Below are 21,675 nucleotides of genomic sequence, written 5' to 3'. Positions count from 1 at the left end.
GGCAAAAGGGAAGAGAAGAGAGTGAGAGGCAAAGGGAAAAGAAAGCCTCAGGATGCGATGTGTGTGCGACACAGTTCCGCAAGATGAACCTGTCTGCTGTGTATCACAAAGACACTAAAGAGATGAAATTTAAAACATACACATCAGTGAGAGACGGGATTAAGAGCTTATCTAAAGGGTTTTAACTGGAGCACCAGATTCATTGATAAATATTTCTAGACATGAAAAAGATGATGTATAATTAATCCGAACAAACAATGTGCTTTCAAATTCCCAGCAGGGGCTTGTCGGGACACAAATTATTTCTGTCTCAAGTGTTTGAAATCACAAAATGCCATCAGCAAATTAGAGGAGATGTATTTGGTTGTGGCATAAGCAGAATATTTCTTTAAAGTGTCTTGCCTCACCTTGCACTGTGGGATTCAGTCTCAGCAGTATTACATATGTGGAATCATTAAGCCACTTTCCTGAGGGGGAAAACATTCAGAACATGACCCTTGTTTTATTTAATTGGGATAAGAATCCTTTTAAAAGGCAGTACTCAGACATATCAGAAAACAGATTCTTCCTTTTGAAGACAAATGCTGCTCAGATATGAAAAAGAGGCAAGAAAGAAAATATTCAAAACAGAGAAAGCAGCATTTTATACGATGATGAAAGTTGATTGCCTGTGTGTCAGGAAGGGAATAATGTTATTAGATGAAGACATCAGTTTCTACAAATTGGAATAAGACACAAGGAAAGGAAATAAATTATTAACTTACAATCATTCCGTATTTTATGTCTTTTGAAAGTTTTTGAAAACAAGAATCACACACTGGAATACTGAAGATTATTCCACTATCAGGTGCCCAGAGGACCATGAGTGGTGACCTGACCCCTCCTGCAGCCGTCCAGCTGTGCTATGAAAATGTGAACAGATCCTGTGTCAAAGCTCCCTACTCCCCGGGCCCCCGCCTGCTCCTCTACCTGGTCTTTGGCTCTGGGGCTGTGCTGGCTGTCTTGGGAAACCTGCTGGTCATCACCTCCATTCTCCACTTCAAGCAGCTCCACTCCCCAGCCAACTTTCTGATCGCCTCTCTGGCCTGTGCTGACTTCATGGTGGGGACGACTGTGATGCCCTTCAGCATGGTCAGGTCTGTGGAGAGCTGCTGGTACTTTGGGGACAGTTTCTGTAAACTCCACTCCTGTTTTGATTGGCTCCTTCTGTTACTGTTCTATTTTCCACTTGTGCTTTATCTCCATCGATAGATACATCGCTGTCACTGACCCTCTGGTCTATCCCACCAGGTTCACTGTTTCTGTGTCTGGCATGTGTATCGCCTTCTCCTGGCTGAGTGCTGTTGTCTTTATTTTTTCCCTTCTTTACACAGGGGCAAACAAAGCTGGGCTGGAGGAACTAGTGAGTGCACTCACCTGTGTGGGAGGCTGTCAGATTGCAGTCAATCAAAACTGGGTTTTGATCGACTTTCTGTTATTTTTCATTCCCGCTCTTGTGATGGTAATTGTTTACTCCAAGATTTTCCTGATAGCTAGGCAACAGGCTAGGAAAATTGAAAGTCTGAGCAATAAGACTGCAAAACCATCAGACAGTTACAAAGACAGGGTAGCCAGGAGGGAGAGAAAAGCAGCCACAACCCTGGGCATCGCAGTGATAGCTTTTCTGATTTCATGGTTGCCGTACTTCATTGATTCCCTCATCGATGCCTTCCTGGGTTTCATCACACCCACATACGTGTATGAAATATTAGTTTGGATCGTTTACTACAACTCGGCAATGAATCCCTTGATTTATGCTTTCTTTTACCCTTGGTTTCGAAAAGCCATCAAATTAATCGTTACAGGAAAAGTGTTCAGAGAGAATTCCTCAGTAATAAAGCTGTTTTCTGAGTAGGTTTTTGTTTTCATGAGGCAACTGAAAAGAATTTTGTGGTAATCACAGTATAGGGGAAAGACATGCTCACCCGTGTTCTGTAGTTCTTAATGTAAAACAATTGCATATGGTTCAGTTCACCGTTGACCCTGGTCAGACCTGGATGACATTCAAGGTCAATGTCTTCTGGTAATCATCACATTAAAAGCCAAATTTAATGAGAGCACGTCACCATGGTGCCAGCTCTGCCACTTATTGCTGTGATCTTGGGCTACAAAGGTTTCCATGAGTTCCTTAAATGTCAGATTCCCTTATTATACTCCTGACAATGTGCAACAGAAAATAGATATTAGATCTATTTAAATACTGAAGCTTGGCTTTTGTTTTAGCCTACTTAAGTTTAATTCCTGGATATATATCTTCCGTATTGTAGCATTTCCTTAATATAATGTAAATTAACTAAAGGAAAGTTAGCAATAACTCATCAGAGGAGCCAAAGTATCTACACAGGTAGTTCAGATTTGTGTACTGATAAATATAGCAGGGTCAGGATTAATAAGTCAGGAGTAATAATATAAGTTTCCATGGTTTCAAAGAAACAGAAAACTCATATCACAAATAACATATTCTAGTGTTCAGTGAGTTTTTTGTTTATAATCACCGCATTCTAAAAAAGTTACATGAAGTTCAGAAAGTTTACAAGTTGTTAGACATTTAAATTAGGAAGCATAAGATTCTTACAACCTAACCACATTTCTAAAAAATGTGTTGCTCACGTTTGAAGTTTTCACAAACATTTATGTAACTTTTAAAGATGCACATGAAAATATAAATCTAAATATATTCAAAGAGAATACTGAGATGGAGTGTACAACGCCACATAGTAACAAAGGCAGATAATATGTTTTAGTAACACAGCTCAAAAACAACATGTATTGTGATTCACACAATACATACACCAGAATTAGGAATGAATTCCTCTTTATATTCAGATTAGGGGGCTTTGTGTTCTATGAATAACATGAAAAACTTCTGGGTTCTATTCTAGTTTCCCTTATTTATTCCCTTATTTATTTATTCATGTTTGTTGTTTTTTCCTGATTGCTAATTTTTTTCTTGGCACATGTTTGTGGCATATGACAAACCCATTCCTCTTGGGAAGTTGGCACAGTACAGGACACACATGCATTCTGCTTTTCACTCTCCTCTGCCCTGTCCCTCCTGCTCTTGGTCCCCTTCCTTTGTCAAAGATCTCTCTCCCTACTTCTATTATTTATGTTTCTCTCTATTAATGGTTCAGTTTGTCATACAAGAGAAACAATGTGATATCTAAGCTTCTTACAAGCACCAAATTTTAAAAAACCTAGCATCATATCTTTGGGGAAAGAATACATTCGAAAATATTCTTAATATTGTCTCTAATTTCATTTGAATCATATACCAATAGTATTTATTATTAGAACACAATTTCTTCTATTATTAAACAATTGCTTTGGATTGCTAAACCTTTCTTCAGATATTGTATTATTTCTGACTGTACTGTATTTTGAGAAACTTAATCTCTCTATGTGATTCACAAGTAATTAAATGTATCCTAGATGTGAGTCATTTACTCACAATTCTATAGTTTCCAGGCTAAATACTGTCAATTGATTTTTATTCCAGTGGTTTAAATTACAATAGCTGTTCCTAAATAAAATCAATTAAAAAACCAACACATAGGCATGCATTCAGCATGTTCCATCTTCTTTTGTTTGTATTTGTTTTCCCAGCATAATTACATTATTTCAAGAAGATTTCTGACACATACAACAAAGTTGGGTAAAGCAGTTCTCACTGTGAAAGTGATGGGTCTGAGAATTGATTCTAGGTTGGTGTTTATATGGAGCAAAGGATTGCAAGAATGCACCACATAGTGCAAAATACAATGGAAAAAGCAGCTACATTTATGGAAACTAACAGGGAATATGTGCTCTGCTGTGCGGGTTTGCACCAACAGAAACAAAAGGTGACACGAAGAGGAAAACACCTGTGCTGTGACCCCTCACCAGGTGACTAAGAGAAGGAGACAATCAGGGGATGAATCTAAAAGCCGTGACCCCTCACCAGGTGCGCCTCTTTGGATCTCCCTGGCTAGGACTTCAGGAAATCATTCCCGGGTGTGCAGTCCTCTCAGGGGCTGCAGGACACGTGGGTCTCCCACAGTTTGCTCTGTTTTGCTCATGTGCATGACCCACGATCGCTACTTAGGAATCTTTCACACACTTCGAGTGGGACAAAGGTTACTGTAGTCCAAGCAGCAGGGTCTCACGCTCCTGCGCTCCAGCCTGCGATCTGAGAGATTTCCTGGGCATTTGTTACTCTTCTTTCTGCTGCTGGCCCTGGAGTGTTGTCCAGTTCAAGTGCACGTGAGGGAATGTTTCCGCAGCCTGAGTTATGCTAACCGTGCTAGAAGAAGTTCATGTTACCTGGATTATAATATTAAATAGAACTAGATGAATAATTCTGTCAAAAATCACTCACAATTGTAAATCATTTCTCTCTAAACTTTCAGGAATATTTTAGCAGGAACTATAAACAATACTTAAGCCACCTTCTTTGGCTCTTGTTGTTTGAATTTTGAGATTTGCTTTCTCCACTAGCTCTGTGTTCTGACTTGGGTTTTGAAGCCTTAGATCTGCCTAACCTCAGAAAAAAATCATTCTGCAGGATTGCTCTGACGGCATTCACTCCTTCTTTCTCTCTAATTGTTATTTCTGGGACTTAGAATTTTTCTCAAGTTCTGCTGCAACGGACTCTTCCCTGTCTGGCTAATTTCCATGTGTGTTGGATGGTGTGTTTGCTTGGTTATTTAAGTTGACTTGATCCCCTCGATTTTTGGATATGTGCTTTGGAATATTTCCGTGAAATTTCAGGAATATTATAACAAAATTATGTGCCTAACTGGCTTGATTTTCATATGGTGTACATCCATTCAGCTATCTCAGCTATTAAAATGATGAAATGCTCATTGGTTATTGAAGATATCTTATAATTCCTCATGCAACCTGAGTTCTTTCTCCAGATCCCTCTAACTGCTTCAGGTTCCAGAATCTATCAGACCCTATACCAAAGCAAAATAAGGCATCTCACGGCCTTGCTTTAGCTTTCAAAATGGTGCTGACACTGGTTCATCATTGCCTGCTATTGTTGTCCTCTACTACTGTAGAATACAGAATCTGAACACTGAAACACTGAAATCAAGTAATCACAACTTGTATACTACTTCAGCAGCAAATCTTGTTATTGATAATATAGACAAAAAAGAAAAACTTAAGAAAACTATGTCTCATAAATAAAGTATTTTTTTTCCCTTTCTATTAAATCAGTGAGATCTCAAAATGTTTGAGAATGTGGTACAGTCTTCAAATTATTAAGAAAAGTGTCAAGTCTACTGTCATGAAATTCATTTTTCCCTCTGACTGCACTGTGAGCCCTGATACATCTGTATACCATTAGCATGGGACAGGCTAAACTTCCACACTTCTCAAACAGTAAATGCCCAAACCATGTCATCTCTCCCTTCATGGAAATCTGCTCTGTTGAGTCTCCCTTTTTCATATATAACTATACTTTGGGATTATTTCTTAGCCTTCACATCAATTTCCTTAACCCCTTCAACATCCATTCTAATTAAGAAGAAAACTTAGAAACCTCACACAGTTTAGCACTCTGTGTTTTCCTGCCAATGCCACGCAGGCTTCAGTACTGGGACCTACATAAAAGTAGGTGTGATCTTAGATTTTAGTCTTCTGTCTACTCTTTTGTTCTCTAAGCCTCACAGCATCCAGAAAAGAACAATAATGGAATAAAGAGACTCTAAAGGGTGGAAAAAGGTTTTTGTCATGTCTAGCAGTGCTACAGCCTTGATGAGCAACATCCCAGTGTGGCAGCTCCCAGTCCTGGGCTCTGGGATGAGGATCATGTATATTCTGTGTGAGAAGCCTGCCCACTGCACAGACCTTGATGCAAGCAAACTGTTCCAGCGGACCCCTTTGCCCTCCCTATCTAAAATCTTTCCCTGAAATGAAACAATATGGAGTGCTATTGTCCAAGGAATTACATATTTGAAGAAGATATGGATGACTCAAAATTTAGCCCCTAATGAATGTCACTACAAAATAATATACCTGCTCTCATTTTAAGTAGAAAAAAGGTACTGTTGGAGAGTATTGTCAGTGGGAAGAGCTTATGATGTCAGTCACACAGACACCAAAGATATGTAAGTCTTTCCCAGCCTAGAAGAGGAGAAGGCAAGACTTGGCTGGTTCCGGGACCGGGCATATAGCTCAGTGGCACAAGCACCTGCCCCTTGAGCACAAGGCCCTGAGTTCAATTCCTGATACCATTAAAAAAAAACTTGGCCCATCCTGCAGGCTGCTCATTAAGGTGCTTTAGAGTCTGTGCTGCCTCACACATGAGTTTAGGAGGAGGTTGCAAAAAATCAAACAACACTTAGTAATCACAGGCTTGCTTCATGTGAGCTGTGAGTGGAGGGTGCTACAGAAATTGCTCCAAGGATTGCTGTCCTCATCAACACCCCTTGTTTTCAATGCAAAGTACTGCAAGGACAATTCCACCAGGTAAGGACTGTGTGAAAACCAATTTGTTTTGAAATTGCTTCCTCTTGTCCTTCTTCCTGTTCTTTTCCCTGTGGAATAGAAATAAAATTGAGGGGAGGATATGCAGTAAAGAAGCAGACATTTTAACTTCCCTAAACCAAGACTTCTAAGCCTACAACTGGCTACTGGGAGTAGTGAGGAGCTCATGGATATTCTCCTAGATAAGGACTGAAGTTGTAAACTGACACTGAACAAAACTGAAATTTTCAACTCTCACTGTGTTTTCATAGTGTGAATTATAATGAGAAGCAACAAAAACATGAAACTACATATGCTACTGTCTTTGTAAGATCAGAGTAAATAAGGTTTCATATTATTTATCAATAAATATTATTTTGTAGACTATTAACTGATTCTCTAAATAGCAATCTCCAAGTGTGAATGAATTATGCACTGAGTACTTTGAGAACTAACCCATTTATTCATCATGTCGCAGAACTGCTTGACTGTTACTCTCCTTGTTTGTGTGTGATAAATGCCTACCAGTCTTCATTTACCTTAACACTTCACCTCATGCTGACTTTGGCTCCCTTCAGCCTCCAATCCAGAGACAAGGTACAAAACATTGCTCTCCCCTTTCTCTTGTTAACTGTTTTGTGAGACTAGGAAGTACCTAGAGCACAGGGCACCATTGTCACATGAGAAATATTCCACATGCTCAGTCACTGGAAAAATGGTCTAATTAGTGGCTCTCACTTTGCAGATGTGTTTGAGCCACTTACTCCTGCAAACTAAAGGTCAGTTGCAGACATGTGTGTTGGGCAGTATGTTTGAATGGCCTTTTAAATTGACTTGTTTCCCTCAATTTTCAGATATTTGTTTTGGGAAATTTCAGGAATATTACAATAAAACTATATGCCCAACTGTCTTGATTTTTCAGATGGTACATAACCATTCATTGCATCTCAACTATCAAAATGGTGAAACACTCAGTAGTTATTGAAGGGTGGCTTATAAGTACCTCATGCCGTCTGGCTTCTTTCTCAATACCTCAGCACCTCCACAACCACTTTAGGATCCAGAATTTGACTGCCCAAAACAAAGCAAAGGAAGGCATCTCAAGGTCTTGGTTTAGCTCTCAAGATAGTGAAAATTCTGATTGGACATTGCCCACATCTTCTACTACTATTGTAGTGCTTGAAAACAGAATCAGAATACTGACTTCAAAGTCAAGTGATCACAACTTGTGTGGTACCTCAATAATACATTTTCTCACTGAGAGCATAGACAAAAAAGAAAAATTTAAGATTATATATCATACTACTAGAATATCATTTATTTACTTTCTAATAATAGGTGATATCTCAAAATGTATGATAGTGTGGTACAAAGTAGCCTTCAAATTATTAAGTCAAGGTTCAGGACCAGAAGTCTAGTGTCAAAAAATTCATTCTTCCCTCTGGCTGTACTGTGAAGCTTGACATGTCATATATACCATTAGCGTGGGATGGACTAACTTCCATACTTCATAAACAGTGCATGGCTGGACCACTTTATCTCTTCCTTCATGTAAATCTGCTCTATTGAGCCTCCCTGTCTCAGATACAGCAACTCTTTGCGAAAATTTCATAGATTTCCCGCAATTTCTATTTAAGATTAAAACACAGAAGTCTTACACAGTTTAGCACTGTATTTTTCCTGCCCATGCCATCCAGGCCTAGGTAATGGGATTTACATAAAGGAGAGGTGTACTATCTTTCATATTTTTCTCACTTCTCTCCCTTTGTTCTCTAGTCCTCGTAGTATCCAGTCCAAAATAGAATACAATAAAGAGAATATAAGTAGGGAAAAAAAGTTTTTGTCATATCAAGCAGTGTCACAGCCTTGATGAGCAACACTCACTTGTGGCAGCCCTCAAACCTGGGTTCAGCGGTGAGAATCATGTATTCTTGGTGAGAAGCCCGCCCCCCTGCACAGACCCTTAATGCGAGTGAGCCGATTCAGTGGACTCCTTTTCACCCCTATCTAAAATGTTTCCATGAAATGAAACAGTGTGGGACTTGTATCTAGGGTGATATTTTCCAAGGGATGATGTCTTTGAAGAAGATATAAATGACTCGTTTTAGGCCTTAATAAACGTCCTTAGGGAATATTCTCATTAAAATGAGAATGTTCTCATTTTAAGTAGAAAAAAGGCAAGAGTGGAGAGTGCCATGAAAGGAGAGCATATTGTTCAGTGGGAAGAGCTTACAGTGTCAATGACACAGACACCAAAGATATATGTCTTTCTCAGCCTAGAGAAGAGGTAAAAGGAAAGACTTGACTGGTCCAGGAGCCGAGCACATAGCTCAGTGGCAAGCACAACGTCCTGAGTTCAATTCCCAGTACAATTAAAAAAATAATAATAACTTGGCCAATCCTACAGGTTCCCATTAAGGGTGCTTCTAGAGTCTGTGTTGCATCAACACAAGTTGGGGAGAAGGTGGGAAAAAGTCAAAACCACATTGAGCAGTCAAACGTTTGCTTCATGTTAGTTGGAAGTGGATGCTGCTACAGAGATTGCTGCAAGGACTGTCCTCATCAGCACCTACTTGTTTCCTATGCCAAGTACTGAAAGGACAATTCCACCAGGCAAGGACTACGTGAAGACCAAATTAGGTTTGAAATTCCTTCCCCCTGTCCTTCTTCCTCTTCCTCTCCCTATGGAATAGAAACAAAATTGAGGGGAGGGTGTGCGGTAAGGAAGCAGACATTTCACCTTTGCTAACCCAAGTCTCCTAAGCCTACAACTCGCTCCTGGAGGTAGTGAGGAGCTCATGGATACTCTCCTAGATAAGGACTTAAGTTGTAAATAGACATTGAACAAAACTGAAATTTTCAACTCTCGCTGTGATTGCAGAGTATAAATTATGGCTGAGAAGCAACAAAAACATGAAGTTATATTTGCTACAGAATCTTTGTAGGTTTAGAGTAAACAAAATTTCATATTCTGTATCACCTAATATTGTACTTTCTAGGCAGTAATTTACATCTGCAAGAAACAATTTTCAATTGCAAGTGAAATATGGACTGAATTGAGAACTACCTGATTTATTCATTACCTTGCAGAACTGCTTGACTTTTACTCAAGTTGATTATGCATGAAAAATGCCCACTGCTCTTAATTTACATTAACACCTCATCCTCTATTCTGCTTTAGCTCCCATCAGGCTCTACTCCACAAGACAAGGTGTAAAACTCTACTCCCCCTTTCTCTTACTATCTGTCTTCTAAACCTGGGAACTGCCTAGAGCACAGAGCATCCTTATCACATGAGCAGTCTTCCACACGCTCAGTCACCGGAGAGATGGTCCAGTTAGTGGAATGTCATTGTACATTCGTCTTCAAGTCACTCACTTTTGCAAATTGAAGGTGAAATACAGAAAAGACTCAAACACCTTCAGCTGACGCAAGAACAAATGTTGGCTTGTAAATCCTCTTCGAGTTATCAGAATCATAGCATAAGTTTTCCTAGGTTCCTCCGTCAAAATTTGATTCAAGTACTTGAAATCCCACAAACTTTGAAGCAGCATTTTGTTTAATCCAGTTTTAGGAGATCCTTTTCTGATGATCGTTCTTGTGCTTTTGAACCAACATGAGCATTGTCTTCCTCCCCTTATGCTTATGGGAATCTGAAGTCACAGATCCATTTCTCCACACACTTGGGTCAAGATTGTTTTCCTGTCAAAATCTCAAGCATCATGAAAATAGATTATGATACTAACATGAAGCAACTGGATATGATTGGCATTGATAATTCTAAGAATTAATAAATCTTAGACTGATGAAGGGAAATACACAGGTGAGGAAAGTCCTGTTTTTATGTTTGACAAGGGGAATTTACTTTGTAAGTTAATTATAAAATTCAAATGTTTGTGGTAATATTACATTAAAATTTATAGTATATTTTAAATATCTTCATTCTCAGTAGATAATAAATTTAGCTTTGTTTCCTTAAACACATTTTTCTTATAATCTGTTTTACACAGTGAGTTAAAACTGTAGCAGTATTGGTATATACTGGAAATGTTAACTTAGAGTGATTAAACTGAATGGTACATCTTACTGCTTTTGAAGTATTTTGATCTTGTTTTGCTGCAGGATTTTAAGATTCTCCAACTTTTTCATTCTTGTATATTAATTATGTGCAGTATTCAGAGACTGTAGAAGCTGCCAACAGTATTTCCTGAGATCCAGTTCCCTTCCTGTACCCAGCAAGTATTAACTCAAGTATTTCTTTTTCTTTTTCTTTTTCTTTTTTTTAGGTTAAATGTCACTATGTAGGTTACATTGGCCTTGAGCCCATTAATTCTCCTACATCATCCTCCCAAGTTCTGGCCTGTGCCATCACTTCAAGTTCAAGTATTTCTTACAAGAGGAATGAGCTCTAAGAATAGAAGTTTGACAGTTCAGTGAGCAAAGAGTGGATAAGAAATATTTCTGTAGAAAGTAAATCTAATATTAATGTGTGGCAGTTGCAGTTAGCACAGAGCCTTGGGATGTGACCTGAGAGCTTCCTGTCTAGGATTCCAGTGGTTCCCCTGTCTCCTCAGAGGCCTCATGCTGTGGAGACCTGAACTCCAGGGTGATTGAGTCCTACTCAGACGGACCTGGCCGTGACTTGGTTGAAACGGGTCCTGAGGACAGGTGGAGAGTGACAGTGATGTGTCCTCTTGTGTCAGCATCAACTTCAGAAATATCAGAGAATCGTGGAGAGTGTTTGGAAGAGAAATGAGGTGCTTGGCAAAAGAAATTTAAAAGGAGGGGCTGGGGATTTAGCTCAGCGGCATAAGCACCTGCCTTGCAAGCAGGCAGTTGTGAGTTCGGTCCCCGGTACCGATAAAAATGAAAAAGACCAAAAAAAAAAAAAAAAAAAAAAAAAAAAAAAAAAAAGGAAATTTAAAAGGAGACATAAGCAAAGTGAGGTGTTTGGGGCTTCTTTCTGCTGGGAAAGGCATTAGAAAGCCAAGCAGCACATATTTCAGATCCCCAGTCTCTGACCTTAGGGTTCTTTTCAGTTTACTCTTTCCCTAGCTATAGAGAGGAGGCTGAGCACAAAACCTCAGCTCTAGCCACAGGGTGCAGAGACATGTGGCTGGGGCATGAACTCCAAGAGAGGAGGCTCACTTCTCACAAGGCTGCAAGGGGGTTTGGGGAGGGAGAAGGAGACCTGGGAGGGGAAGCAGGCAGTGTGCTGGGCTACAGTAGCGTGGAGAGGATACTCTGGCAGGGACCCTGACGCAGACCTTAGAGTTGTCCCCTCTAATTGGGAACAGACCAAGAGAATTTACATGTCAGTTCACACCATCCACTGGGTAAGGGCAGCTGCCAAGATGATCAACTCTGCACATGTCACCATGGGTTGTACTGTGGGTTTCAATTTAAGAGATCTCAGGAAAACCATTACATGTGTCATTTATAAGTCCGCCAGGCTGCCCTGCCCTGAAGCTGGAAGAACAAGAGAAGGAGAGAGTCCAGTATCATTGCAGAAGCGTCTGTCACCAGATTCCTGAGGCTGTGGAGTCAAGTGAGCCACGCTGAGCTGGCTCCACACTGACCATGGGGACTGAAGAGACAGGTGAGCTAACATGTGGAAAATGCAGTTTTTCTCCTGGGAAGGAGTGGGCACATGTGCAGTGAACAACCTGTGTCTGGATACTGGTCCTTCTACCTTGAGTTTAGCAGAGGAGGACCAGAGGGACACTCAGCTCAGGACAAGAGAATGTGACAGAACACAGATGGACCAAAACCAAATCAGAGCTGCCCGGGGCTTAGGGAAAAGTGCTAAGTCAGGCCGTTGCTTTCCTCTGATTGCTGTTGCTTTAGTCAGCTGGTAGGATTAATTCAAATGAGGAAGATGCCCACAATTTTCCTTTCCAGCACTAACTCATTTCCTTTAGCTGATTATTCAATATACTCCACTGTAGAAATTTGTGTTGCTTTTGTAGGTAAACAGCCCTGCAGTGTCTTTTGCAAGACTGAAAGGAACCAGTAACATGAGATGTATTCATAGAAGCGAAGTTCGTAAGTACCACGTGGACAAGCATTCAAGGTGCCAAGTTTCACAACAGAGCTGTGTAAGAATCACAGGTGTCCTGTTTAAAAGAGTCACTGTTTTGGATTACAGATGAATCCAGTTTGCGTACATTCTCCCAGAACAGAAATCAATTGTAAATTGGGGCCTTACTGTACAAATATAACTTAAAAATACAAGTGGACATTAAATATTCTGGTCACAAAGAAATGGAAAATATTAACTAGGGAAGGTAACGAGTATACTAAATTATTACTTATAAGAGTCACTTTGGATATATATTTTAGAGCATCGTTTTATACATCTTGAATTTACAAATAAAAACAATTGACAAAGTGTTTCGCAAAATGCAAAATAGAAAGCCATTGATAAAATAGAGAGTTTGGAATTAGATAAAAACATATTACAAATACGACTAAGAAAATGTATTAATTTTTTTGCCTTTCCATAAATGAGAATCAAAACATATCACTTTCTTGTGATTCACAAAATGGCAAATATTAAAAATATACCAATATGCTATATTGATAAAAGGGAATGATATGCTTGAAAGTTACATTATCCAGTGTCTGGCATTAAAGGTGAACTCTTTCAAGGTAGAAATAATCTCTCAATTTTAAAAAGCTGACTTTAAATTATATCCAGCAATCATTCATCAGAAAAATTTTATGGAAGTCTAAAATGAGTTTTTCCTAGAGTTCTAAGGGGTAAAGGAAATTTGTCAAACTTAAAGTAGTCACATATTAGAAATTCTGAAGATTCCAATTCTGATAATTGTTTACACATTTCCTTGAGTGTTTCCTATGATTACTAATGAAAACAAACAAAGCAAAAACCCTTAAAACGATCAAACTTTATTTTTGCTTAATTTCCTGTTAGAGTCCATGAAGAAAACACCTTGTAGTCTACTCTCATAGTTTACTGAATCAGAAGTATAAACTGAAACCTGCAATATTCTAGATATTGCAACATGACTGCATTTTATTCCTTTAACACAAACAATTTTGAAAGTGCAAAACACTAAAGGCTGGTCACTGAAAGTCATTAAGAAAGCCATTACTGAACAATTCTCAAGAATGAGAACAAGAAATATCACTTTCAAATTCTGAGCAAAGGTTGTGCAGAATAGCTATTATTTCAGTTACTGTATTGTGGAACGTTAAGTGTCAACAGCAACTTAGCAGAGCATAAACTGCTTGTTGTGTAAACACAAGGGTTATAGACAAGCTCCTCACTCACCTCAGCTGGCACTCCAGGGATTGGATCTTAAAAGCTTCGCATACTTGCAAAAACTAACCGCTTTCCTAAGGGAAACAAAGCATTTGGGGCATTGTCCTAGTTTTGTTTAATTAGGATTAAAAACCCTAATAAAAGAGAGCAATCAAACATGCATCAGAAACAGATCATTCCTTTTGAAGACAAATATGGCTCAGATGTGGTGAAGTAGATAATGAGCACAAATATTTTGAAAAGAGAAATGCACAGCATTGTCCTTGGTATTACATGTGGATTAGTTGTATACTATGAAGGAAGTCATTTTAATGGGATGAGGACATTAATTAACTCTTAAATATAGGAATAGGGTACAAAGGAAAAGGAAAAACTCTATTTGCGATTACTGAGTATTTCACATAAGAAGATAACTGAAGATGGGAATTACACAATTGGCCACAGAAACTGACAATTTTCTCAGGCACCAAAAGACAATCATGAGTGCTTGTGACCTGACCCTTCCTGCAGCCATCCAGCTGTGCTATGAAAATGTGAACAGATCCTGTGTCAAGACTCCCCACTCCCCAGGCCCCCGCCTGCTCCTCTACCTGGTCTTCGGCTCTGGGGCTGTAGTGGCTGTCTGGGGAAACCTACTGGTCATCATTTCCATTCTCCACTTCAAGCAGCTCCACTCCCCAGCCAACTTTCTGGTCGCCTCCCTGGCCTGCGTTGACTTCTTGGTGGGGACGACCGTGATGTCCTTCAGCATGGTCAGGTCTGTGGAGAGCCTTACTGACTCCATTTTGTCCTTGATACATCAGGTTGACAGTGTCTTGGTAGAAAGTGCAACCCTTGAAACATACCCTTAAAAAAAGAGCATGAAGTCCAATAAGAAAAAGAAGCAAACAAGTTATATAATCCAAACGTTAACCATATGAGTTTCTTTATTCTTTATCTCAATAAAAGCTGGTTGCTTATGCTCGCCAGACAGTAGCCATCTTGCTGACTCTTGGTGTGTATGTCCTTTTATTTTCTCTTTGTTTACAGAAACACTACACTGTCATTTCTTTGCTTGTAAGTTTTAAAATTCCATCTTCAATGTCACTGCCTCATATAGGTTATTTAGAATTCATTTAGAATCTCTTGATTCATCTCTGACAATTCATATGCATATAGGAATCTGTCCATTTCTTCTGTGTTTTCCATTTTATTGGAATACAGGTTCTTGAAGTAGATGTTGATGATCTTCTGGATTTCTGCAGGACTTCATATTGATTTAGCCATTCTTGTTCCAAATTGCATGAATCTTAGTCTTTTCTTTAACAATTTGATAAGGTTGAATAGGGTTTGTCAATTTTATTTAATCTTTTGAAGAATCAACTTTTTAAAATTAATTCATATGTTTTTTCTGCATTAATTTGTGCTCAATCTTTATAATTTTTTCCCGGATAAGAGGTTTGGGTCTGACTTGTCGTTCTTTTTCTAAAAAATTGAGATTCAACATTAAGTTGTTTATTTGTGCTAGGTCTTTTTTCCTGTTATGTGTATTACCAATTAAACTTCTGTCATAGGACTGCTTTAATTGTGTTCCATAAGTTCCAGTATATTGTGTTGGCATTATCATTTAATTTTAGAAACTGTCTAATTTCTATTTTAATTTATTCTGTGATCAATAGATTGCTCAGAAGAATGTTATTTAATTTCTGTGTGTTTATAAAATTCTTGTGGTTCTTTTGTCAGTGATTTCAAATTTCATGGCACAAATTTTTGATAGTATGTATGGGATACTTCCAATTCCCTTGCACTTATTTAAGCATGTTCTATGAGATAGTATGTGGTCTATTTTGGAGAACATCCATGTGCAGCTCTGAAGAATATATATTCCAGAGCTGTGTGGTGGAACTCTTTTTAGATGTCTATTTGTTCACAGGTTTGGATCAGGTGTTGTATTTCATTGTTGATTTTTTTGTCTTGTTTATCTGTCTGATTGTGACAGTGGGGGTTTTGAGGTCCCCCAATACAACTGTATTAATTACTATTTATTTGTTGTTCCATGTCCTTTAATAATTTATACAATTGGTACACTGGTATTTGGTACATGTATATTTATGATTTTTATTTCTTCCTCTTGGATTTTTCCTTTTACAAGGATATAGTGAACTTCTCTGGCTCTCTCAGTCAGTCTTGATTTGAAATTCACTTTGTCTGCAAGTAGAATGGTTGCCCTTACTTATTTCTGGGATCCTGAGTCATGCAATATCATTTTCCATCTTTTGACTTTTAATCTATGAATTTTGTTTTGGATCAAATGTATTTCTTGTATATTGCACATTGTTGAATCTTGCTTCTTGATTTATTGTACTGTTTCTTTTGTTTGAATTGAGACCAATAACATTGGTGGTTAAAACTAATATGTATTGACACATTCTTGTTATTTTACCTTCCTGTTGTTGGCTCCCTCCCCCACTGACCTTTTAATTGTTTACCTTGTCTGGTGAATTTATTCCATTGGTGTTCATGGAGTTGTAATCCTTGTTATCTCTTTCTTTTAGAGTATTCTTCAGAACATTTTGGAGTGCTAGTTTGATGTTCATGAATTTCCTCAGGTGTTCTTTATTATGGAAGTATCTTACTTCCTTATCAATTTTAGGTATACATCAATCTGGTTTGGGGTTGTTTTGATTTAGGGTTTGAATACCTGAATCCAAGGTCTCCTTGACTTCAGGGTTTGTGTTGAGAAATCTGCTGTGATTCTGATGGATTTTCCTTTATAGGTCCTTTTTTTATGCCTTTGCTGATTTGGAAGTCTGGGGTTACATTTTAAGTGTCTTCTCACTTTCTATTTTTAAAAATTTAAGCCATGGGGGATGTTTGTAAATTGCTTATGGTGAGCAGCTTTATTACTAATGTTTAGAACTCTTAGGATATGACTACTTTACAGAGAAGTCTTCCAGGTTAGGCTCTGTTTGGACTTTGAGTCCATTGCAAGATCATACCTCTTTAATACATTGGAGATGAGAAGTTGCTTCCTACCTGAACCAGCCACTGGTTCTTTGACATTGGCCTATGTAGTATTGTTTATGAACCTTCAGCAATCTCAGTCTTGGTATACCAGGAAAAACATCTGATTACAATTATGTAGCCTTGGCAAACTGGGTATAAACAGCAATAATACTCACATCTAACACAGCCTACAAAATGACAAATGGTGATAAATATTAATTTTCCACCCTTAACTGTATGGAATAGATTTGTGGTTGTATAACAAAATGTAAAATGAACTATAAAATTGTATGCGATAAATAAACCTTCAAAATGACTGTTGACTCTAAAGAAAAAATTGTAAAAGTGCCACAGGGAAAAAATAGAGAAATACCAGAAAAGAAGGAGATTAAAATCAAGGCAAGAGGACAAAGAAAGATCATGGAAACCTTGGGCAAGTAGCAAAAAGCTAAGAGGGAAAGGGGAAAGGAAGAAATAAAAGAAAAAACAGAACAAAACAACAAAAAAGATCTAGAAACCATGTTCACACTTATATAAAAAGAACAATGAATAAAAAAAAAAAAAGGAAAAGACAAAGAAAAGAAAAAAATAAAATGTCGACTTCAAGGTATGTCCTTGCTGTCACTGCTAGATAAAGTGGGAAGGCAGAGTCCAGATCTGAACTTATTAATCCCACAAAGTTTGGTCATACCTTTATGACAGAGTAGTAGGTAATCCCCACAAGCCTGAACATTTAATTCCATTGCAATTCAGGCTGATGTCTAGCTGTGAGCATGAACAAGCTGTGTTCAGCCTACAACAGTCCATATGCCTCCTGCTGACTTGAATCCAGCACCTTGTCATTGTGAACCTGCCTCCCTGACGCTGTCACCAAGACTCACTTGATTGAGCTGGCCTGAAGTTGCTCTGAGTTCTGAGCTCAGTTGGTCCATTGCCTAGATTACCACTATCCAATCACCTTCTCCTGGTGGACATCTGAACCTGAATAATTCACCGGACACTGTACTTCACTGCATTGACTGTGCCGTTCCTCTGGTGTGCTTTTGCATACAAGGGAATGGGTTTGCCAGTTTTCACCGTCTTTCTGCAGGTTCAAGCCCCTCCTTCCATGCAGTGAGCATGGAATTAGACAGAGTGCCACCTGCCACCTCCTTCTTCTTCATTGAAGTCTTTGTCTTTTTTCCTGGGCAGTTTCTAAGAGTATAAAAATGTAAGGTATAATTTTATATTTTACTTTCTGGAATATTTGATACTGTTGATTCAGTAAAATCATGTTGGTGGTTTTTTTATTTTTAATTTTAAAGATAATAAAACAAAAGAGAACAGAACAAAGCAAATCAGAACAGAATAATGCAAGCAACACAGCATTTCACAATCAGACAACCGGACATCAACAGTAGCTACCATAATGTCTCTTTTCTTCAAAATAGTTGAGCATACCTTTACACACATTAATATCAAACATAAAAATATATCATAAACCCATTCAAAAGAAAGTGTTACAGGACTTCAAAACCAAATAACAGGATATAAACAATGGCTACTAAAATATCTCATTTTTGTCAAACGACTTATATATACCATCACACATAATAAAATCAAATAAACCACAACAGGATAGAACTAATCAAAATAGAAGAACAAAAGCATGGGAGGACTTCAAAACAAGATGATAGTAAATCAGCAATGACTACCATAATTTCTTTTTTTCTTCAAAATAGCTGTTCATACCTTTAAACATAGTAAAATCAAGCAAACAATAAAACCAATCAAACTAATAAGTGAAAGAATTATAAGATTTCAAAGCAATATAATAGGAAACCATGATTACCAAAATGCATTCCATTGTATTCAAAATATCTGCCCCTACAGTCTGACAGCATAGAATCTAACAAAACAAGACAGAACAAAGCCAAACCTAACAAAATTGTGTAAACAATGCAAGAGTTCAAAATAAGACAATAAGAAATTGACAGTAGTTTTCACCTTTCCCTCCCAGGTATTTCTTTCTCTTTGCTCTTACATGAACTATTTTGCTTTTGAATTCAATTAACACCTTCTGTTTCTTATGCTAGGGTTCACAAGTATGAGTTTGAACTGTTTCAACCATGAACATGATCTCCAGTTGCATCCATTTACCAACAGAAGCCTTGATATTATTCTACTTTATAGTTGGGTAGCTTTCCCCTGCAAGAAAATACCATATCTTTCTTATTATCCATTCCGTGGTTGATGAACAAGTTACTCTTGCTTCTTTTTTTTTTTTTTTTTTTTTTTTTTTGGGTGTCCTGTCACATAAAACAATTGTTTTCTCTCCTTTGATTTTCAGTCCATGAATTTTCTTTCCGATTAAATGTGTTTCTTGTGAACACTGTATTGATGGATCTTGTTTCTTGATCCACTCTCCCTGTGTTTTTTTTTATTGCTGACCTGAGGCCATCTACATTAATGGCTACAACCAGCATACCTTGGCTTGTCTCTGCCTTACTATCCTCCTTTTGTTGGTCCTCCACTTTTCCCCTTCATTCAATTGCCTGTCTTGTGTGGTAACCATCTTCTGCTGCTGTTCCTGGAACCATGGTCAGCTTTATCTCTCTTTAGAATAACTTTTAGCACTATCGTTAGGGTTGGTTTGGTAGTCATGAATTCCTTCAGTTGTTCTTTTTCGTGGAAGTATCTTATTTTTTCCATCAATTTTAAAAGATAATTTTGCAGGGTAGATCAATCTGGGTTGAAAGTTGTTGTCTTTCAGAGTTTGAAACACCTCACTCCAAACTCTTCTTAATTTGACGATTTGTGTTGATAGATCTACTGTGATTCTGATTGTTCTTCCTCTATAGGTGATCTATCTCTTTTCTATAAAAGCTTTTAATATTCTATTTTTGTGCTGAATTCCTGAGATCTTGATATGTATATGTCGGGGTGTAAATTTCCTTTGGTATGGCTAGTTGGAGTCCTATATGCCTCATTTATCTGCATGCCAGATCCATTTCCCATGTTTGGGAAGTTTTCTTCTATTACATCTGTAAATAGCCTTTTAATTTCATTTGTGTTATCCCTACTTCTTTACCTACACCTATCACTTTTAAATTGCGCTTCTTTGCATCATCTTGCAGCTGTTGAGTTGTTATTTCCTGATTGTTAGTTTTAAGAGATCTTTCCTTTCATGATAACTAGCTGAAATCCTGTTTTCAAGATTTGAAAGTCTTATCTTCAGTCTTTTTCAAGTGGTTTTCCCAGCTTTCAATTGAATTTTTAATTTCTTGCATCTCCCTGAATCTGTTTCATGCATGTAATTCTTTTCCACATTCATTCAAGCTTTCCATCATTTTGCTATGGTCCTCTTTACTGTCTCTATCTTCTTTAGACTGCTGAACAATTCTTTCAGTATGTTTGTGATTTCATCTTTTTTCTGAGACATTATTTCTGATTTGACTTCTTTTACAATCTCATGAAATTTTCATTACGTCAGTTGCTATCCTCTCAGAGATTTCAGGTGTGTGACTTCTGTTTTCTTCCATGACTGTATCTCCCACACTTATTCTATGTGGGCTAGAGGTCTCAGTTTGTCTTTTGTTCCTTCACCTTGACATTCTCCTGGCTTCCTCCCTTCCAGCTGGTTGTGGGGTGTGAGCTACCCCTAGGCACTGTAGGGAAATGAGACAGGCACGTGGATTCCTCTAATTCCAGATTAACAGGGAGATAGCAGGGCATGGAACAGGCATCTCTAGACCTGTGCAGCTACACTGAGACTTTGCTGATGATCAGGGGTGCATGGAGGTGGGGCTGCTTCTCTCAGCCTGTGTGTCTACACTGGTACTCCCATGTGGCAGACACATAGGAGTGTGTTTGTCTGATTCTGTTAGTAGGTGATGGTGGCCTGAGGGAACCAAGGGTTTCCAATGGTGGCCTATGCTTACCTGGCTGTGTGTCCCTGCTCCTGCTGGCTGCCTGCAGGAAAAAGTCCTCTACTGGCAGCTCCCTGAGGTTGAAGGCAGATCTGCTGGTTCTCCCTGCCCATGCTAACCACCTGCAGGACATGGCTTTTGGTGTCGGTGCACAGCAGGCAGAGGTGGATATGTCTGTCTCCCTTGACCTGCACTGGGCACATGGAAGAAGGGTGTTTCTATTGGCGGCACTTGGCAGGCAGAGGCCGATCTCCTGGTTCTCTCAGCCTGCATTCATTCAAATCATTTTGGAACTCATATAGAATATTCTGTGAATGCAACTAAATAGCATTGGAATAATGTTGAATATGCCTATTTCTTATGTTTACATGTGTATTCACTAGTCAAAATTATGCAAATCTTACTGGTTTCTAATAAAGTTTTTAATTCTTTTGTAACAAATATTGAGGATAATTTTGTGTATCAGCAAGAGCTAAGGAAAATGGTCATGTATTGTTTTCATAAAAAAACCAATTTTATAGGTAACATGGTTGACATATTTCAAATTGTATTGTCAAGGTCAAAAATGTAGAGGGATGGCAGATGAGAAAGACAAAGAGTATGAGATAGTCCAGTATCAATACTGGCAGCTTCTGTTACCAGGATTGCAGAGCTGCATAAGCTAAGGAACCACATGGACAAGGCTCTCTACACTGGGGACTGAAGGCAAAGGTGAGCTAACACAAAACACCAGCAGTCAGCACAGCAGAACTTGCCAGTGGTTCAGAACATGAGTGACACTAGAAACAGGAACTGGCAAACTCCCTCAGTCTTCACTAGGTTTCCTATGCACGCGGTTTCTGGAACCAGCCTTTCCCTTTGTCCAGATCTGTTCTTGATAAATGACCTTCTTATTTACTTCGACTCCCAGGTTCTGTTTCTGTAGTCAGAAGTGTGAGAGGCTGACAGGAAAATCTGTTCCAGCTGTGTTTCTTCTCCTGAAGAGGAGTGACAGGTTGTTACAGA

General features: G+C 38.5%; 1 protein-coding gene across 1 annotated transcript; it reads left to right on the top strand.

Moving 5' to 3' along the window:
* The first annotated feature begins 828 nt into the window (after window positions 1-828).
* On the top strand, window positions 829-1,894 carry LOC100721742 (trace amine-associated receptor 7c-like). The gene is given in 2 exon segments (XM_013144838.2): window positions 829-1,197; window positions 1,199-1,894. Coding segments are annotated over 2 exon segments (1,032 nt in total). The 5' UTR covers window positions 829-861.
* The last annotated feature ends 19,781 nt before the right edge of the window (window positions 1,895-21,675 follow it).

Source organism: Cavia porcellus, unplaced genomic scaffold (genome assembly GCF_034190915.1).
Source record: "Cavia porcellus strain 051 isolate PalLab524CR breed Dunkin Hartley unplaced genomic scaffold, mCavPor4.1 scaffold_22, whole genome shotgun sequence".
Classification (NCBI taxonomy): Eukaryota; Metazoa; Chordata; class Mammalia; order Rodentia; family Caviidae; genus Cavia; species Cavia porcellus.
The sequence above is the reverse complement of the archived record's forward strand: the minus strand, read 5'-3'. Positions and strand labels throughout refer to the sequence as shown.